General features: G+C 41.1%; 1 protein-coding gene across 5 annotated transcripts in view; it reads left to right on the forward strand.

Moving 5' to 3' along the window:
• TBXAS1 (thromboxane A synthase 1) overlaps positions 1–21,978 on the forward strand; it is a 297,489-nt gene that overhangs the window by 138,190 nt on the left and 137,321 nt on the right. For all 5 annotated transcript variants that reach the window (XR_014555605.1, XM_083700528.1, XM_083700529.1 and 2 more), the window contains exon 10: positions 13,152–13,469. Coding sequence is in view for 4 of the 5 variants with exons in the window: in XM_083700528.1 (XP_083556654.1) it covers positions 13,152–13,469 (318 nt within the window). In the remaining variant the exon portion in view is untranslated. The remainder of the gene's footprint in view (positions 1–13,151; positions 13,470–21,978) is intronic.

Raw genomic sequence — 21,978 nt, forward strand, 5'->3', positions numbered from 1 at the left:
GAGCTTGTTTTCCGCTACTCCCCACTCCCACCCCACCCCTGGTCCAAGCCTAGAGCTGGAAAGAGGAACAGATTTTCTAGTAACCTCATGCTGTGTTTTGAGACTTAGCACAAGCTCAAGGCCAACACCCTTCCTCCTGGAGGAGGAGGCCCTTGTGACAACAAATTTTTGGTTGGCCAGTTCTAGGTTTCATTTTTCCATTGTGAGATAATTTCCCACTGCTTTCCTTCTGGAAAACCCACTGTTTACCACTGAATTGCAACAAACATTACAGCCATACCTCGAGTTACAGACGCTTCAGGTCGCGTTTTTTCAGGTTACGGACCTGCCAAAACCCGGAAGTACCGGAACGGGTTACTTCCGGGTTTCGGGGGTCGCACATGTGCAGAAGCACCAAATCGCAACCTGCACGTGCACAGAAGCGCCACTGCGGGTTGTGAACACTGTGGGTTGCGAACATGCATCCCACATGGATCACATTCGCAACCCGAGCATCCACTGTAGTTGGTTTTTCTGAGGATTGATGTTTCTTCTGATTCAGTGGTAAACAGTGGGTTTTCCTGGATAAAACTGTGGGGCAAATGAAAAACTGCTCAGACCTGTGCCTTCTAGAAGAAAACCTCTAGGACCCGTGCTTTCTTGGCAAAAGTGTGAATAAGGTCTTAGCCTCTGATTATAATAACACTTGTTAAAATATCCTTGTTGACCACATTGTATTTCCTGTTTCGTAAATTAGCAAATAAAAGAAAACAAGGGCCCTTCAAACCTGCTAACTAAATTTGTATGTACCGGTAAGTGCTCCGATTACCCATCAGATTCCAATGCAGGCTTCATAGAAACAAGCTTAATTGATTCACTTCAGTTCTTACTGCTGCCCTTTCATGATCTGATGCAAGTTTTCAAATTCCAAATCTTACAAACTGAGCACATACTAAATATAATCTTGTGCAAATATAGTAAATATTGTGAAAGCATGGAAAGAACTAAATTTGGATCAGTGGTGAAGTTGCTGCAGGTAAAAAAAGTCAAATAGCTTAAATGGGGGAAATGATGTTTATTTTAAATATTTATATTAAATAAAGGCCTTCCTTGTATGCTAGAAAATAATTGTATAGTGGGAAGGTAAAAATAATTATGGGAAGTTTTAGAAATATTTAATTAACAAAATCTATGTACTGCTTATTTTTAGTAAGCCTCTAAGTAGTTTACAAGAAATATCAAAATTGTCAATTTTTTTTAAAAAAAAATAATTAAAATTAACAGTAGAAAAAGAGATTAAAACATGTTAACATCTATGTATTTGGCTAGGCTTGCCTAAACAAAAATGTTTGAGGCAGGAACCAAAAGGAATACAACAGTAGACAGTGAGATGCTAAATGTAGGCGCCATCACACTAGAATATTGATTTCTTTCAACTGTTGATAGTTTTGTAATTTAGATTGAGCTCTGTGATGTCATTTGCTCTTATCCCATTCCATTTGCTCTCAATTGCATATGGTCTTTCTGCCACCATTTAAATGTAGGTAACTTCCTGACACCGCCAAAACTATAGATGTCTTCTCCTACTGGGATGTTTTAGGTCCATGCTTCAGAAATGCCCTATGTACCTCATCAGAATTGTACAAGGAGACTGGCAACGTGGAGAGCCTCCTTTTTGTGTTTCAAAGCTCTTTGCACTAATGCAGATGGCTTTTGAGCTGATAAGTAGGGTTCAAGATAAATGCTTTGTATTTCTGTTGTTTTTGTTTACCTCTGTACACTGTTGAGTTTCACCTTGAACAAAGCGAAATTCTACACGCATTCTTACTGATTGTTTAGATGAGTGGGTGGCTGTTTTAATACTAGTCTTCCACTTTGTGTTCAGATGTGTTGCACCCTGATTTATTTCTTTATAAGAATTCTTATCTCCCCATTGCCATAAGATTGTTCCAGTGATTTTTTAAAAAAGAAAATAATTCAAGCAGAAATGGTATTCCACAACAACAACAATAATAGTACAAAGCACTTTGGGCTTCATTTTAAAGGTGGGTGTTTTTGTGTGTGTGGTTTTTTTTACACGTTTGGTTAATCCTGAAGGCAGATAAATAAAAAGGATTGTCAGATGTGGGTTGTAATAAATTTTAAATGAGTTTCATAAAAGCTACAACTAAACGTAAACCTGCCCAAACAGGGAATTTCTAAAACACACAATTCCTCCTCAGTTTTTTTCCGCTGCTTCCTATCATGAAAACTGTCATGTGGATTAATAATTCATTGTTCTTGAATCAGCCCTCGAGGAAAATTGACCGCAATGTCATTTCCATCTGAGTGGGGTTGGTTTTTTTTTTTTTAAGGGGGCTAAAATGGAGGTATGAATCTTCTTGCTTTGCAGAATCACCAAAACACACAGGCCAGAACTTGGATTAATTGGCTCTTTTGCTGTGACTCTCCATCAGAGGAAGAAGACTTAAGGGGAGCTCAAAAAACTGCTAAGGCCCCTCTGAATTTCAGCAGCTTATTGTAACATAAGCTTTTGTAGGAAGCAAGATGCCTACAAATCACATAATGGAATATGTCTTACACTTAACTACACTTTAGGCTTGGGACTTATGAAGTGGCTTTTCTTTGACCCTTGTTTATGCATCTCCTCTCCTGCCCTACGGTGTGGCACACGTTTAGTCTTCCTTTTTACAGCAGGCAGGGAAACAGCATGGATGATGCAATCTGTTCAGGAACGTGAGGCAAAATGGCAGCTGCCTTGCCTCATGCTGTAGTAAAAAGTATACAGTGGTACCTCGGATTACAGACGCTTCAGGTTAACAGACTCCGCTAATCCAGAAATAGTACCTCGGGTTAAGAACTTTGCTTTAGGATGAGAACAGAAATCATGCGGTGGCGGTGGCGGGAAGCCCCATTAGCTAAAGTGGTACCTCAGGTTAAGAACAGTTTCAGGTTAAGAATGGACCTCCGGAATGAATTAAGTTCTTAACCTGAGGTACCACTGTATAAGGAAGGAATGGACAAGTTTCAGTCTTCATAAGTTCTTTCCCCCCCCCCCCCATCCTGTTCCCACATTAATCTGCCATTTAAAAAAAAAAAGCAGCACAAAAATATTCAGCTCAGTATATGAAATTCTAAACATGTTTTGACTGAAAAGAGGGGTGAGGAACCTGAGGGCCGAGTGCCGCCTCTATCTGGCTCCCATAATTCTCCTCACGCCACACACACTCTCGGTGCTCCTGCTTCTCAGCCTGGGCGTGGGCTTCTCTTTGCTTGTTTGGCTAGAGGATAGAGAAAGGTGTGTGAATGGGTGAAACCACTAGCCTACTGCACAAAAGTAAAATTTATATAGTTGCTCTGCCCATCTTTGCCTCTGGACCTGCTCACCAACAGCCAGGAAATATAGCCTGTGGGTTGAAAATGGATTCCCACTCCTGTCCTAAATAGACATTTCAAAACACATTTTGCTATATTTTGAGGCAAAAACTATTGCAAAATTTGGAGAAGTGCAGTCTGAAGGATTATTTCATTCCTGTCTGCACTTTAGAGCCGTGGATCAAGTCCTTTCACATTGGACTTCACAGAAGTCAAATTCCTCAGGCACTCCTCATTTAAAGGCATGTGCTTGGGCTGCAATCCTAAATATTTCAGCTACTTTTTAAATCCAGACAGGGAAGCTGTGTCGTCCGTCCCCCCCCCCCCCCGTTATAACTGGATTTAAAAGACTAATAATTTATGTATCCTCTTATTTTTCCTCCCAATGTGCTCCCTTGGAAAGTGTGTCACCTGAATGAAAAATGTGTCAATTAAAAGCCAACCTCCACAAGTCTATTAAAGAGACAGAGTCCAGAGAATGTTCTGTGATTTTAATTAAAATAGAAATGTGAGTAATTGGTTTTGTGCTGCAAACCTTTATTAATATCTTAATGAATACTGCAGTGTTTGTAAGCCTCTTTCGAAAGCCCTGTTGTGCTATGTTTTGTGTCAGTTTCCAGTCCAGGTTTTGGGGACTGTTCAGTCCTCCACAGATTCAACTTTTCCTTCCACAGCAACATACCCTCCAACATTTCTCCAGTGAAAACAGGGATGTCCTATTCCATAATAATAATAATAATAATACCACCAATAATACTAATAATAATTTAATTCTTTATACCATGCCCAACTAAATGGGTTTCCCCAGTCACTCTGGGCAGTTTCCAACACATATAAAATAATAAAAAACATTAAACATTTTTTTTAAAAAAACTTCCCTATACAGGAATATCTTCTAAAGGTTGTGGAGTTGTTAGTTTCCTTGGTTTAGGAGTTGTGTTTTTGTTTTGTTTGTTTATTTGCAGATTTATTTAAGAGTTTTGCAACAAAAAGTTATGAAAACACCAAGCGGTGCACAGTTAAATAAGATAAGACTATAAAATGCAACGGATTACAAGCGGTGTTAACAATGAAACTACTTCAGAGTATCAGAAGTATTTATCAAAAGTCACAGAGAGAGAGAGGAGAAGACTCACTCTTCTTGTCGCTCTTGTGAAAAAGGTTACCCGTCTAGGTAACCGAGACCCAGGTCTGAATTCGGACAGAGGTGCAACTTGATCATCAGTTAATCCAAGAATGTTTGTAGCTTCTCTGCCACAAGCCACTAAATCATTTTCCCAATAAAAGGTGTACAGTGGTACCTTGGTTCTCAAACTTAATTCATTCCGGAAGTCTGTTCCAAAACCAAAGCATTCAAAGACCAAGGTGCGCTTTCCCATAGAAAGTAATGCAAAATGGATTAATCTGTTCCAGACTTTTAAAAACAACCCCTAAAACAGCAATTTAACATGAATTTTATTATCTAACGAGACCATTGATCCATAAAATGAAAGCAATAATCAATGTACTGTACTATAAAATAAATAAGACAGAATTGTAGATGATAAAAATTAAAATTAATTTTTTTTATTACCTGCACTGATAGTCATTGTTTGGATGGGGGGCTTTTATCCATTTCTGCAGTCACACAATCAGTCAATCAATCAGTAGCTGAACTGAGTTCCACACAGTCACAAAAACAAATTAACCGAAAAAGCCTCAAAAACAAAAATGCAAAATAAATAGCAAAAACAAAAGTGCCCAACTTAATCTGTTCTGGAAGTCCGTTTGACTTCCAAAATGTTCAAAAACCAAGGTGCAGCCTTTGATTGGTGCAGACGCCCCGGAAATAATAGCCAACAGCCGCATCGGACGTTCAGCTTCTGAAAAACATTCGAAAACAGGAACACTTACTTCCGGCCTTTTGGTGTTTGGGAACCAAGCCTTTTGAGTATACCAAGGTATTTGAGAACCAAGATAGCATTGTATCAAGAGTCTCCTCAAGCACCAGAAATCAAAACCATCAATTATTCTGTATTTTAAAGGTTTTTGGTGCATGCCTATGCACCTTTGTCTAATGTCCCCCACTCCAGTGTATCCTCCCACCACAATGCAGCTGATGAGGTAACAGGTGTCGCAAGATTCCTTTGATTTAACAAATGAACCTGCTCAGTTTTCTGCATCAGAGTACGGCAAATAATATAAAAAGGTAAAGGGACCCCTGACCATGAGGTCCAGTCGCGGACAACTCTGGGGTTTCGGTGCTCATCTCACTTTATTGACCGAGGGAGCCGGCGTACAGCTTCCGGGTCATGTGGCCAGCATGACTAAGCCACTTCTGGCGAACCAGAGCAGCGCACGGAAACGCCATTTACCTTCCCGCCGGAGCGGTACCTATTTATCTACTTGCACTTTGACGTGCTTTCAAACTGCTAGGTTGGCAGGAGCTCACCCTATCGCAGGGATTCAAACCGCTGACCTTCTGATCAGCAAGCCCTAGGCTCTGTGGTTTAACCCACAGCACCACCCACATACCATTGCAAATAATATACTAATTTGTTTGTTTGTTTGTTTATTAAATAAATAAGCTATCATTGGAGCCGCATCCTGTTTTCAGTATATACTGTATATAACCACACCACCACCAAACATCAGCCAGCTGTTGGTGTTAGCAAACAAAGCAACTTGAACGCCAAGCCAAATCCCCAAACAAGCATTTCAGAAAGAGCCTGAGCTAACACAAGATACTGAAACATGGCCTGGAGTTTAATAAACTTGAAGTCTAGGGAGTAAATTCCAGAGCTGAGAAAATGCTGCCCTCAACCTCAGTTATGTGCAATTCTAGAGTCTTGTCAGTTCAAGCACAGTAGAAGCTTTCAGTGTCTGTACTTGAAAGAGGCAGAGAGGAAGATTAAATGCTTGAAAGACAGAATTAGGGTGCATGCAGATGTACATGAGAACAAGAGTGCGTGTAGATATTTTGGTTATGAAGTGAGCACTGTTTTCTCTGCCTTCTGTGAAAACATATGTGCAGTCTTTGGATCAGATCCTGATTTCCTATTCTGGTTTGTCCCCCTGCCATTCCCCACTTCAAGCACTGCTTGTATATATCCTTCTGATTTTTAAATATTTTTATATTTATATTTTATATTTATAACCCCAGCCCTTCTGCTAAGATGCTCAGTGCACAACTATGTCTTTACAGTGAAATGGATTAGGCTGAGGGGATAGTGATAGTGACTTATCGAGTGAGCCTCACCTCACAATTGAACCAGGATTTGGACCTGACTTTCCCTTGACCAAAGCAAAAGAAAAAAATAGAATCTAAACACATAAATTATAGTCACAGCTGTGAATGCTTAAATTGCACTGAAACCACTAAAAAATAAGCAAAACACTTAACCTTTGTTGAATTCAGTGATTGTTCTTTGTCCTGGTTTGTTGCTTCAAGCAACAACAAAAAAGGAACCCTTTATCCTGAATAATTTAATCATTGTGACCTGCCACAGATACATTTTCAGTATAGTCCCAGCAGTGATGTCTCATTAATCATATATTTCTCAGTCATTTTTCTGAATGCTTCAGCTGATATTGTACCAAAAATGGACACTAGGGCCTGGAAGTTGGGGATTCATTTGTTAAAAGTGTGTTCAGTACTTTCAATTAAAGATAGATATCAGAATTCAGTTTCAGGAAAGAAATTGAGACTGACACTCAATATGTTTGACCTTGAGGAGAAGAATTGGGTTGCATTACGTGCTCAGGTTTCATATTCGTACACTATATTGGATGGTTGTGAAGCTTAGAAATGAGGATTTAAAGAAGGATTATTAATGTAGTTGAATATGTCTTGCACTGTATGGCTTGTATTCATTCTTCCAATGTGTGACACAAAGCTTGCTACTTCCATGCAAAATTGCTTCCCTGAATGACCAGGCAGTGTTTAAGGAGGCTTAACAAACTGGAAAAGGCATGGTTCACAGCACCCGTGTCACAACCTATAATGGAAGGCGTCTGTCTTGGACAGACTAGAAGAGTCTCTTACCTACAGCATCCACAAAATCAGGCTTCTATCCTTTTGCAAAACTTCATCAGGCAATGAGTCTTTCACACAGCTACTCTGACAGCATCACCATTTGGTTTTCTGATAGATGCTTTGTTGTGCAAAAAATAAAAATACTTTTTTTAAAAAATGGAAAAAGAATATATAATATAAAGCAAGTGTCCATCTTGCTGATGCGTCTTTCAGTTTGCTGCTGGTGTAGCATTTTCCTGCAACTCAATTATTCTGCAGCTAAGCAAAGCTGAGCAGAGTATGAAGTGCAGGTGTCTGTTTGCAATGAGGGAAACATTTGGGAAGGCCGAGCCAGGTGCCAGATATGATGTCTCCCTGCCTGCCTGACTGTCTCATTTGCATCCCACCTTTTCTTCAAAGTACTCAAAATGCCTTATGTGAGGAGTTATCCGTTTCATCCTAATGCAACCTTTTGAGCCTGAGAGACAGTTGAATCTGATTGCTTGATATACTTATTGAATTGGTTTTGGTAGGTTTTTACACCTGCCAATAATCCATCTTCATTCCTCTCACGCCAATATCTCATTATTACTCAGACTTCATTGTAAAATGTCTCCCAGTGCTGAAAAAAAGAGAAACATCTATTTAAGCCACCTCACATGTAATAGTGCTTCTTCCCTTTCCTTTCCTTCTTTTACAGTCACAGAATATGGTCATTTGTGAGTTTACAGATGATGTGCTAACTCTGAGATTCTGTAATGTGGGTATCAGACCACAGCAGGGGTCTGTGGTTGGTTTGGGCCATGGGTAGGCAAACTAAGGCCCGGGGACCGGATCCAGCCCAATCGCCTTCTAAATCCGGCCCGCAGATGGTCCGGGAATCAGTGTGTTTTTACATGAGTAGAATGTATGCTTTTATTTAAAATGCATCTCTGGGTTATTTGTGGGGCATAGGAATTCGTTCATCCCCCCCAAATATAGTCTGACCCCCCACAAGGTTTGAGGGACAGTGGACCGGCCCCCTGCTGAAAAAGTTTGCTGACCCCTGGTTTGGGCGCTCGTAATATAGCCTGATCATTATCATCCTTTTCATTTAAGAAGACTGGTCTTAATATTGCTCCCTGTTCTGTGCTGTCCTCTCCTGTTGTTTGAACTTTTGGAAGGTTTTAAAACCTGAAGCATTGCTCATGAGAATTAAACCAGGAAGTATTCCCCCCCCCTGCATAATTACCCTACAAAAATGTAGGTCTTCCTCCCTTCCACTGACACACTTCCCAAGTCTTCAGGGATTTATTTCAAGGGCTTCAAACAGCTTCTGAACAAACTATTAAAAGCAGGGTTCAGAGAAAGCTAAGTGCACTTAAGCCCTATTGAAATCAATGGAACATTAGCACACCAGTTAGAGTGCTTATATTCAATTGATTTCATTTAATTTTGTCTGAATTGTGCCCTAAGGCTAGAATGATAGTTTTAAAGAACATGATATTGTTTCCCATGGTGCATTTCTTTTGCCCCACTGTCACCTCTGTTTAAACAGGTTTTGCATGTTTTTAAGGCACTATAAGAACCTGGTTAACAATGAGAATAGTGAGATGAAAGTTCATATGTGAGCGATCATGCCTCTGTCAATCCACATTCAATGCTCTGAAAGAAGTGATTCTCTGCTTCTAGCCTTGGAAAGGTATTCTAATAACATGCACTTTACAGCCCAGTCTTAAGCGAAGCCAGAATGTTTGAACATTTCAGTCTTTGAGTTAGTAAGGATAAGTTTACATGATTACAGTGGTCCCTCGGGTTACATACGCTTCAGGTTACAGACTCCGCTAACCCAGAAATAGTGCTTCAGGTTAAGAACTTTGCTTCAGGATGAGAACAGAAATTGTGCTCCGGCGGCGCGGCGGCAGCAGGAGGCCCCATTAGCTAAAATGGTGCTTCAGGTTAAGAACAGTTTCAGGTTAAGAATGGACCTCCGGAACAAATTAAGTACTTAACCCGAGGTACCACTGTACTGGGCTATATAAATATGAATTTGTATAATTCAGATTTTAATGCCCAAGTGATGCAATTGAGGCCTTGTTGGCAGTGATACCGCCTTCCGTGGTTTGAGGGACAGTGGTACATGAGAGAGCCTCCTCTGTGGTGGCTCCCAGGCTGTGGAATAACCTCTCTTGGGCTACCATATACTTTTTGACAATTTGCCAGGACAAAAAGGGGGTGGTGCATTGGAAATATACCCTATCTAGACCTATGCTTGTGCTCATTGAAGTCAATCTTACTCGTCTGCAAGTCATCACCAAAGAAGAAGAAGCTAGTCTGAGCCCTCTAGTCAACAGATTATAAAGTTATTTGATATCCAGCTCATTCAGACAATCATATCTTGCCTTCATAATCTAAGGTATGAACAAACCTTCTGTCTATGCATGCATCACCTTCTATCCCCTCCCCCTTTTGGCAAACCACAATTAAACCCACAAGTCTTCAACTAACATAATTTTCCATTTTGTTCAAACCAGGAAACTATGGCTACCAATTCAGAACAAACCAGGATCTTCAGCCACAGTTTACTGGTTCAGATGTTATGGGGAACTATGGTAAATTAAAGGCTCCCCATTTTTAATCACAGTGAGAGGAGAGGAGGGAAGGGGCTTCCTAGGCAGATGCAAAGTTGAGATATCTTCTGAACTAAACCATTTACAGTTGTTGCCGCACAACCCCACCTGTAGTGTTTTGAACACTGCAATGGAGATTAAGCAAAATATCTAATTAGTTGATCACCTCCTCTCTTTGTTTTTTTTAAAAAGAGAAACAGCTGCAGAAATGTACCATAATACTCAATATTGCTTCTACAGTGATAGAACATTCTCCAGCCGGTGAAGGATACAGTAAAATGTCATTGGCTTACTGCATCACAATGTAATACCCACACAGGACGCTTGTAGAGAATGTAGTTCATTTGGTGAAAGATTTTACAGGGCTCGGGAATGGCCAAGCCAATTAATTCCCCACAATTTAGATTTAAAGCCCACAGTTGGTTTTGTTGAACCTCAGTACACTTTTTGGATGTCCTTTTCTTCTTACCGGGTCATAGCACTTAGCTGGCTGCAAAAGCCAAAGCACAGTATGTTAAGTATTTCTGCTTCTTTGTTTCTCACCATTCCCATGTCAGTGATCTGATAAAAGTCCTTTGACATATATAATGAATGATTCCTTTTGTGCCCTTATCTCATTTGCCCTTTTCCTGTGCCTGCTCCTCTCCCTCAATTTTATTTCCCATCATGGCTCCAAGAATATAATTTAAAAGCTCTCCCTTGATCTTAAAAAAAAAGTAAAGCAGATTAAATTATTTTTGAAAAGCATTCCAGCCTTGCTTTCCCAGTCTGCAGCATCTCAAAAGTCAAGCTCTGCAACCGCTTCTGCATCCCCCCCCTTTTTTTTTTGCTCTGACAGATTATGCTGGTGTTTGAGGAACTGAAAATAAATGCAATGCCATAATGCATTTAACAATGGATTGCAAAATAGACAGGATGCCCAAACCAGCTTTAATGGAGTGGTGTTAAGTAGACCCCTGCCAAAAGTCACTATTTTCAAGGGCTTATTCTTCATGCTTTCAGAACTCTACAGCATGAGAGCACAATAGTGTGTTGCGCTTACACTCTGGTGGTGAAAATATGAGGTGACAGATTCTCAGTAAACATAGGATATAGGCGGAATGTGACATATTTGAAGCAATGACCTGGATCAAAGGACCTGTGGAACTAGTTCCATGTGCCCAAGTGGGGTTTAGACAGCCCCCTGCCCCAAATTCCAGATGGCAAACCTCTTTTGAAACCGAGAGGACAGTCAAAAGTAGCTTGTGACATGGCACAGGAATCTTAAAAGCACCCAAGGGGAATACCCAAGCTGTTTGGATTATAGCCGACATTTTAGGCAATTTTACATGAGGAATGTGCCCAGGATTGTCTTGCACATAGGCTAAAAATCTCTGTAATGAGACAAGGGTGTCGTTTTTTTGTCTTGTCCCATCCACTAATATTGGCACAATGCGTAATATCCCTACCTAGTAAAACAAAAACAAAAAACCAGGAGTCACTTTTTAAATTATAATTTCATGTTCCCTTAAGTCAGCTCTATCTAGGGCTATAAAAAGGCATTGATTTCCATTCTGACCTGTGTTACTCATATGCAGCACTGTTCCATAATTATTTATTATTCTACAACATTCATTTTAGTTCAAAGGTAATTCATTTCAACACAAAGGAAACACAATACAAATTTGGGATGGTGGGGGGATCACCACTTATCATTTGTAGACTGAAACAAACAAACAAACAAACAAACAAACAACAACAACGGTGAATACTGATAGTATTTTCTGAATTGATTTCCATTCCAGACTTGGGATGAATGTTGGTAGTTCTGTGGGCCCTAGGGCTTCACAGCAAAAAGAGCTAACAAAGGGTTACTTCTGCACCCTTCAGTGTGCTTTTTCTCCTCATGTTCTAATCTGCTTTGCACTTACTGCGATTCAGATCAGGACTGTTTTTTTTAAAAAAAATGAAGTTAAGTTGATCGACTGGAATAAATTGTTTAAAATTGATTGATTAAATTTGATTTTCAAGTAATTAATTTGATTGTAAGTGGCTACCCCAAATCAACTGATGCAGTGATTATTTGGCAGTGATCATGATTGCTCTTAAATGCAGTTACACAAAATATGAATTTTTTGTTTTGACTATGGCAGACCAACACGGCTACCTATCTGTATCTGAATTTACTGACATCCCTAGCTCTAGTCTTCTCTTCCAAAAAAAATCTACCACAACACCCCCTTTATTGTTCCATGTCATCAGTGCAAAGCAAAGACTCCATTGAACACCAAGCTACACGTCAGGCTGTTACATGATTCTTTCCCCTGGCTTTTTTTCCAAGGAAGAGTTGCCACTGGAGACTGAAATCGGGTAGAGAGCCACTGAGGAGAGGGGCTGCCTAATCCTTTCCCTTCCTTCCATGTGTCTTCTTAAAACCACCCCACTCCGCTGCTTTTCTCTTTTCCTGTGGGAGAAAAGATCTGAGGTCCCAGCAGGTGGGAAAGAACTGGGGAGAGGGTGATGTGATACCCTGTTTTCCCAAAAACAAGACAGTGTCTTATATTAATTTTTGCTCCCAAAGATGCGCTAGGTCTTATTTTCAGGGGATGTCTTATTTTTCCATGAAGAAGAATACGGTACACATTTATTGTCTAACTGTGAGTCAGCCAGACTCCGTCGGGGCAGAGCGAGCAGCAGGCGCCAGGTTGTCCTGGCGGCAGCGCGGGCTCTCTGATTTAAATAGACCTCGCACTGCCTGAACAGCTCCGGCTGCGCTGCGGCCAATCAGTGAGCTGTGTGGCGGCGCCCGTCACTATGGTCCAGAGGAGTCAGGCACCTTACAGTAGCTTTGGGGGCCTTATATTCCGGGGAGGCCTTATGTTCGGGGGAGGCCTTATTATCGGGGAGGTCTTATTTTCGGGGGGATGTCTTACTTTCGGGGAAAGACGGTAGGACAAGAAGAAGGAAGGAGAAGAATTGAGCAGCCCCTCTCCTAACTCATCCTTTGTTCCCAATTTCGGGCTACTTTAAAAAAGAAGCTAAAAGGAAAAGAATCACACCATCCGGCCTTTACAATACAGTCTGAGTAATTGTTAGGCAATGCCAAAAACAAGGCTCAACCCTTGGAGAAAAGAGATATCATATGGCTGTATTAGCGTGAATGTACGTCCACATGCTTGTTCACTGACTTAATGTTTTCACTGTGCATTTTGCAGAGACGCAGGGATTTCCTCCAGCTGATGCTTGATGCCCGAAGCTCTGCTAATGACATCACCGTGGAACATTTTGACACGGTCAGCCAAGCCGATGTTTGCATTCAGGAAAATGAGACATCTGCCAGCAAAGCCCGGCCTCAGAAGCAAAATCCAAAAACGTTGAGTGATGATGAAATAGCTGGCCAGGCCTCCTTATTCCTGATCGCTGGCTATGAAACCACCAACAGCGCCCTCTCCTTTGCCACTTACCTGTTGGCCACCCATCCTGAGTGCCAGGAAAAGCTGTTACGAGAGGTGGACGAATTCTTTTCAAAACATGTAAGTAGGCCCTTTGCTTGATTTTTCTGCTTTCATATATAAGGGGTGGGGGTAGGGATGCCTTCAGCCAGAGAGAGCAGAATGTACTTGGCAGAGTCAACTGAAGCAGGTTATCTAAAACAGGAATTACTCACCAGTGTGACATTTAATATAATGCAAAGATTCACGTCAAAAATCAAACGCTGCTCAAAGCCACCTGTCAGACCAGGACTGGTATATTCCTATTTCTTTGCATATATTTTTTTACATACCTCCCCACTCATCATCACCACCATCATCATCATAAACTTCATTGCACTAGCCAAAGGCCATGGCATCATTCACAATGGGAACAAAAAGAAAAGCAACAATAACCATAAAAACATCAGGCACTGCAGATACAATAAATCACATCTCCTAAAAATTATTTGTTGCATATGATATAATAGCAAGGGATTCTCAGGTAAAATGTGCCAGCTAAAATGTCTGAGTCACCTTTGCAATTGACCGCTATTTTATCTGGTTCTTTTCTCCTGATCTTCTTAGCTGTCAACACATATAGTGCTATTTTATAAGTTACGAAGTCATCAGTATCACTCAGGAGCCATTTCACCCTTTCCACCCTGTTTGAGTGTGTTCCAGAAATATTTGCAAGTAGTAGCATTCACTGTCATTAGGGAAGACTGTAGCATCCACCTTGCATTGGATCTGGGAAGAGCTGGGAAGGACGCCTGTCTTAAACTCAAGAGGGATGTACTAATATTCTCAGTCTCAGTCAGCTTCCTATGTTCCTGTTGTTCTGGCAATCACTAAGGCAGGGATCTGGTACTCCATGCTTGTTTCTCTCTGGATTGTCAGTAGCTGTATAGGAATTTCTCCATTATCTCAATATAGAATTCTGTATTACATTTAATGGAATTTGAGTAAATATGTAATCAGTGATATCCAAGGAACCCTCAGAACCCTCCCACTTCTGTTGTGTTCCTCATCAGCTTTGAGTGTGTCTTGTTAGACCTGTTCTGGTCCATCCCCTTCACCTATAATCCCCGCCCTCTCCCATGCAGAGTGGATCTATTTGTAATAAATATGAGCTCCTTGGTTCTGAAGATTCGGATATGGCATGAATAATCAAAACGGCAAATCAGTGATATCGGAGACAGTGGTCAGATTTGCAAAGGTTTACTGATTCTAAGCAAATAGCATTGCTTATTGAAAATATCAAAGTACCAAAACTCAAATGGCACTTGAATGAAGTGCAACACAATATTCACGGGAAAGGTAGCAGTTGTACTTGCAAGACATATCAGTAAGTTGGGCATATTAATTAGTCTACTGGTCTTTTATAAGCCTTTCAAGAATGTGCAGTCTAGAGTAGGGATGGGGAATCATTTTGAGCCCAAGGGCCACACTCTCTTCTGGCACCTTCCAAGGGGCCACATACCAATGATGGGCAGGGCCAGGAGAAAACATGTGAATTTTACCTTTATACAATAGTCTATAGTTTCTTCTTCATATGCACACACACTTCTCTGTCCTTCAAGCAAGCAAGAAGCATTATCAGTATTCAAGAAGATGTTATGTCCTGGTAACCCCACCCCTCCAAAAAACCCCCACAAAGAGAGTACAAAACAGCAGCAGCGGAGCGTATGCTCCTGCGCACAGGGGCAGGTGGGAGGGAGCCTGCTGCACCCCCGGGATAGGCCTGACTTGGGGGTGGAGCTGTGGCTGGGTACAAGAAAGCTGCCTCCGTGTGCGCTGCAGCCCAGCTGAGGAGAGTGGGTGGCAACATTGCTGCTGACTCTCTTCTCTCTGCCCCGTGTCAGGCTCTTACTTTGACATCCTGGTACTAAAACGGTAGCTTTCACAACACCTGAGGGCCACAAGCTATCTTAATGTGCACAAACCAGGCTGTGTGGTTCACACAGCTCTGTTCTCTGAGAGAAAGGATAGGCTGGGTGGCTCATGAGGAATGACAGGGAGGGTCTGCCACCCACCATATGCCCAGCATCAGTGGCCTTATTCTTCCTGAGGGTGGCGTCAGTCCTGAATACAACACAGGTATTTATTCCCAGAGTAAATTCCTTAAAGAAGAGTTCTTTCCCATCCACAGAGTTTCCAGACAACTTGCGAGAGGCAGAAGGATTTATTTTGGTGCATCTGCTCACGTAATGAAATACTTTATATTTTAAACTGTTTTTATGGAATCAATCCCCTTAGCCCCAGACACTGCTTTCTCTGAGCATTAGAGAAAATGGAAGTGATAGTTGCAGAGACACTGCTGTCAAGGAACTACCCACAACAATTTGCATGTATTTGGTGCCTTTCATGCAGTCTCTCAAGGCACTTTACACTCAGAAGCTGGCAACTACAGATGCTAAGCTTTGCCGAGCAAATATGCTGACGGAGAAAGCTTGCATTTATCAAGAGAGACTGCAGCGTAAATAGACTTTGGAAGAATAATTCCACAGGTGAAAGATGCTATTGCACATGAATCCTATGTGCCCACACGCACATACTGAAAACAAGCACTGCCAATGGAAATCATTTTGCTGTCAATGCTGTCAGAAAGCAAAACAAAGACTAAGTCACTTTGATTTCTCTATTTGTGCAGAGGAAGTACACTTCAGAGCTGCTGGTATCAGTAAGAAGTTCTGTAACTTAAAAACAAAATAATCCTTTTACGGGATAAATAAATGCTGCTCTCTCCTTTCCTAGTGAGATCACTGGATAGCAGCATTTAAATATTTGTCTGCATCACTTGGAAAGTTTACATTTCAAGGTGAAGACAGCTGGAACAGGAGAAGAAAAATATCTAGCCCTAGTAACCCTCTAGTCTTATCGGCAGTAGGGAAGTATATTCTGTCTGTTGAGATGAATAGAAGCCTCAAAAGATCGTTTTTGACTGACAGATATTCCTAGTATCACCTTCTCTTCACCTTGCACAGTTGTACACTTGCTGTAGTATTTTCTCTTTCCAGTACTATCTAAATACATTCCCTCCCATTCCTCAGAGCTAGGAAACAAGAGGCGCCTGTGAAATTGGTAATGCTGCTTTCAATAAAATGTATGCTCATTATCAAAGAAATTGAGACAGGGAGAGTATTGCTAAATACACATTAGTAGACTGATTCTATGCATATTTCTGCAGAAGTATATCTCACTGTTTTCAATGGTACTTAGTTTTCTTCAGTATCAGTACAATTATCTCAGATGTTTAGGAAAATATATATTTTATGAACTGGGATATGGTATTCCCTCCTTTTTGAAGTGCCAACCTAGCAGTTTGAAAGGACGTCAAAGTTCAAGTAGATAAATAGGTACCACTCTGGTGGGAAGGTAAACAGCGTTTCCGTACGCTGCTCTGGTTTGCCAGAAGCGGCTTAGTCATGTTGGCCACATGACCCGGAAGCTGTACGCTGGCTCCCTCGGCCAATAAAGCAAGATGAGCGCTGCAACCCCAGAGTTGGCCACGACTGGACCTAATGGTCAGGGATACCTTCACCTTTACCTTTGCCTTTTTGAAGTGAGCAAATGTCTTTTTTTCAGACATGTTTCGTTGTCAAGGGAATCTTGGACTACATGAATTAAAATTTAAAACTTTCCTGATGGTACAGAACAACTTTTGAGTCACCCATTTTAGTATGATAAATACTAATGCCCTGTTTTCATATTTTTGTAGTAGTCATGGTTCTTCAGCTTTCCAAGTCATGTAGATGTAGTGTGACATTGTTGTTACCCAAATGAGTTTGTGAGCAAATTAATCTGCCAGACAAAATCAAGCATTTTTACTTAAATGGTATAACATTAAAGAACCAATCATTCTCTGGCAATAGAACTCAGTAGGATTGCGCAGCACAAACTGGCATAAACATTGGAAAGCAAGGAGCATGTTGTACAAGGTGACTGCTTAGTTTGAATATTATTCTTCATGTAAGAGAAAGTCCCTCTAATCCGCCCCCCCCCCCGCACCACCACAGCCCCATTAATCATCCAGTTCCTTGGGGAGGACGAGTGCTCTTCAGCTGTGGCAGTGCAGTCTGTTTTGTGTATTACCATCAATTCCTTTTATTTTAAGATGTCATCTTATAGGTATCAGGAAAACATGGAGTAAAAAATCATTACAAGTAGCTCCTTTCCTGGCAAACATACTTGTGGGCATTTGAGACTTAAGAAAAACAGGTGTCTTCTTTTGAGTTGACTCATTTTTTTTTTAAAGGGATGATAACACATTCCTCCATTCATGTGTGTGAGAGAGTATGCAAGAGTAAGAAAAGAAAAGAAAGTTACTCTCTAACTTAAAAAATCAACTGCTAAATTATGCACATTCTACTTCTAAGATCTGAATGCTGATGAGTTGAGAATGCTTGTCTAATTTATTAAGAAATATTAAATCCCCAGGAGCGATCGGTGATGGAATTAAACTCCTATTTAATGTTGTTGTAGCTTAAAAAATGATCTGAGTTGTTATGAGTGTTGGGTCAGAATGGAATTTTACCTCCAGGAATGTACATAAATTAGGGGAGCATTAATGGAAATCAACCAATCCCATTTATTTGTCCATAATTGTGCAGAAAGAAAACTGAATGACCAGATGCCAGAAAGCTTGATAGCTCATTTACATTTGATGGTTATGTAAAGCATAACTTCACCTTTAGTGAAGTGAATTTCTTTTTCTTTCCATTTTCTTCTGTGCCCCATCCTCTCTGGCTGACGATGCTTACATACTTGAATTATGAGTGTGTGTCCTAATAGTTTTATCCATCCAATAATACAAAGCAGCAGGAAGCATTTGTAATGCATGTTCCATCTAAAACGCTGCATACAGAAAATAATTATGGCTCAATGTTGGGGTTTTTTTTTTATTTGGGAAGGATGTAATTTGATTGAGATACCTCAAATCCAAAAGGATTATGAACCATTAGAAAAGGGATTGAAAATAAAACTGCCAATGCCATTATGCCCATTGTGACATTCTACAAGTCTGTAATATGACGCCTATTGTGACTTAACAGAAATCTATGGTGTGACCTCACTTGGCATATTGTGTGTAGTTCTAGTTGTGCAAAATCAAAAAGGCTATTGTAGAACTGTGAAAAGTGCAGAGAAGGGAAATCAAAATTATCATACGGGTTAGGTTGGAAACCCCCCCCATGAGTTTCACTTTTGAAGAAAGGCAAGAAACGTTTATACGCCATGATAGAACTGTATAAAATTATGTGCTTTGTGGTGGGAAATAGATGGATATGTTTTTCTCTCGTTTTCATAATACTAGAACCTGGGGTCATCCAAAGAAAGTACTTTAGGAGGGACAAAATGAAGTATTTAGTTACACAGTACATAGCCAAACTATGGAATTTGCTCCCACAAGGTTTAGAGTTGGGCATCAATATAACAGAGGTGCCAACTTGAATAAAATATGGGGGGGGGGTCAGGTAAGTCCCACCCCACATAATCACAAGACGTGGCATACACACATCATTTGAATGGCAATACCCATCAACTTAGGGGAACAGCCCCCTCAAACATTTTATTGGAGGGCCGAAGGGACCTCAGTCCCCTAGGAGTTGACTCCTATTAACATGAATGACTAAGAGGCGTTTATACAGATTTAAGGAGGAAAAGACTGCTAGTCATGGTAATTGTCTACTACTTCCAGGATTCGAGACAGTATACTCTTGACTACTAGTTGCTGGGGAACAACACTGATCCTTGGGAGAGTCCACTATTTACAGCCCTTCAGTGTGAGAACTGTTCACTTATTCCTACTATCTGCTTCCCATTCTTTTGATGGTTACTGATCCCAGGACTGCTAAGTTTATTTATGAATCGTTAGTGAGGGAACTGTTTGAAAGTCTAAGTGCACAATGTCTGCTGGATCATCCTATCTCAGGCAGATGAGGGCTTGGTGGTGTTGCTGCCACTAGGTTGGCAGGACCTGTGAGAGGACCTTCTCAGTCTTGGTTCCCTGTTTGTGGTATGCCCTCCTTGGTAAGGTGCATCAGTCTCTCTCATTGACCTTCAGGATTAATTTAAAAACATTCCTGTTCACACAGGCATTTAACGACTGAAAGATACTGTCCCTGGCAAGCCTGAAACCATTGGCTGACACATGTGGCTGTTTTTAACACGTTTAAGAAAGTTTTTAATTGCCCTGGGCTGCTTTGGAAGCAAGTGTGGGATTTAAATAAAATAATAATAATAATAATAACATCTATTCATATGCTTATTGACACTCTCAAAGAATTCTAAATGCAACACCTACCCTTGCAGAAGCCATATTGGTTCTCCTTCATCAAAACTTGTCCTTTAAAGATATATTCATACATAGCCACCTGTTTACTTGGTGACTATACAAAAAATCTTGGAAATGAAACCATGCATAGGATTTTCCAGTGGTCATCACACCCTCAGATAGTGATGAGTGCCTACGTTCTTGATGTGCCTATTAGCAGTACATTTCCTTGAATCTGATAACCTTTTTCCTGATTCCATAGTCCTGCTCAATCCACTTCCTGCTCCTCTCTCCACACTTATCACACCCATCTGTACTATCTCTGGCTTTATCCTGCCACCCAGACCAGCCATTTTGCCTTGTGCTTCAGTTAGATGACTTGTCCCAATGCAGGAGACATTAGATGCGAATGATGTATATGTAAATCTGGGGGTGGCTAATCTGTGGCCCTCCAGATGTTGCTGAACCACAGCTCCCATCATCCTGACCAGTGGCCATGCTGGTTGGGGCTGATAGCATCTGGAAACCAACATCTGGGGTGGCATAAGTTAGCCACCCCAACCCATTTGCTATAGAAGCGAAGTTATTTTTTTCAGTTGGATCCTTCTATATAAATGATCTGCTGTGTGATAAAGATGGTCTGCAAGCAGGAGGCATGCTTCTAATAGCTTGATTTAAGTAAATGGTGTAGTTAATCTTAGGGTGTTATTCCAACTCAGTGGGGATTTAGTCCTATGGTTACTCCAGAGCAATGTAAAAGCCAGTGTTGAAATATGTTAACATTATGTTGGGTTCCAAGGAGAACGTTTCTTTTTTTAGAAGAGCTACTGCTGAATAAAAGATTAATTTTGTTTTCCCCTCCTTGATGTGAGAGAATAACTATATAAGATGGATTTGGTAAACGTACTTCTTTTGACTCGATAGTTTCTCGTCTCTAATTAGCAAACTCAAGCTTGCTTCTTTGGCAGATCGTAGCTGTGTGGAAAAGGGAGGGGGGGAGAAGAATGTTAAAAACAAAAACCTGTAGAGCTGGAATAATTAGGCAATTGATCATGGGGGTAATTGGACTTCTACAAAGCAACATTGTTTTCCACATGTTTTTATTTCTCCTCATTGGGAGTAGAAAACACAGCTGCATTGATCAGGAGGAACCTCTGGATATTTTCTACAATATCCAGTAGCCCTGTTCCAAGTGAATAGATTGTGAATAGAGTAAACCTTTCTTTTCTATATGGGTTCTGTGCCTGTGCAGATCTTGGATCTTCACACAGCACATACTATAGAACTTGCTCTCGCAAGACACAGTGACAGTCACCAACTTGGATGGCTTTAAAAGAGGCTTAGATAAATTCTTGGAAGACGAGGCTTTCAGCTGGCTACTAACCACAATGGCGATGTTCTACCTCCACTGTCAGAAGCATCATGCTTCTGAATGCTAGTTGCTGGAAAATGCAGATGGGGAGAGTGCTGCTGTGCTAATGTCTAGCTTGCAAGCTTCCCTCAGGCACTTGGCTGGCCACTGTGAGAACAGGATGCTGGGCCAGATGAGCCTGATTCAGCTTAGGTTCATCTTTATTTTCTAGAGCTGGCCTAGGAAACCAGTGGTCTTCTAGATGTTGTAGGACTCAGCTCCCATCAGCCGAACCCCAACTTCAGTGATGATGGAAGTTGTAGACCAGCAGTATTTGGAGGGCCATACGATCCTCCATCACTGTTCTAGATACAGTGGTACCTCGGGTTACATACGCTTCAGGTTACAGACTCCGCTAACCCAGAAATATTACCTCGGGTTAAGAACTTTGCTTCAGGATGAGAACAGAAATCGTGCTCTGGTGGCGCGACCGCAGCAGGAGGCCCCATTAGCTAAAGTGGTGCTTCAGGTTAAGAACAGACCTCCAGAACGAATTAAGTACTTAACCCGAGGTACCACTGTATAGGAAATGGGGGGGGGGGGGAATTGTTGGGAGGCCTGTTCCGAGACCTCAGGGCATAGGCTCGAATAAGTTTAGCATCCTGCCCAGAGCAATTTAAAATAAAGCAGTAAAAATGCAATAATTTACACAATCTATTTAAAATATATTAATTAGAATAGCAGAAAGCAACATCATGAGCTGATTAAAACCGACATTGCCTGTGTAAATAGTTTATTTACCTTACAGCAGAAAAGCAGAAGGTTGTTACAGGTGAGCATGGCTGGGGACAGATATAGGATGCCATCCCTGGAAAAATTTCCTTTTCCTGACACCATTTGCCTCACCTATGTAGCTGGGACACACAGAGAAGGCCTCCTTAGGTGAC

Source organism: Podarcis gaigeae (assembly GCF_964106915.1).
Source record: "Podarcis gaigeae genome assembly, chromosome: 10".
Taxonomy (NCBI): Eukaryota; Metazoa; Chordata; class Lepidosauria; order Squamata; family Lacertidae; genus Podarcis; species Podarcis gaigeae.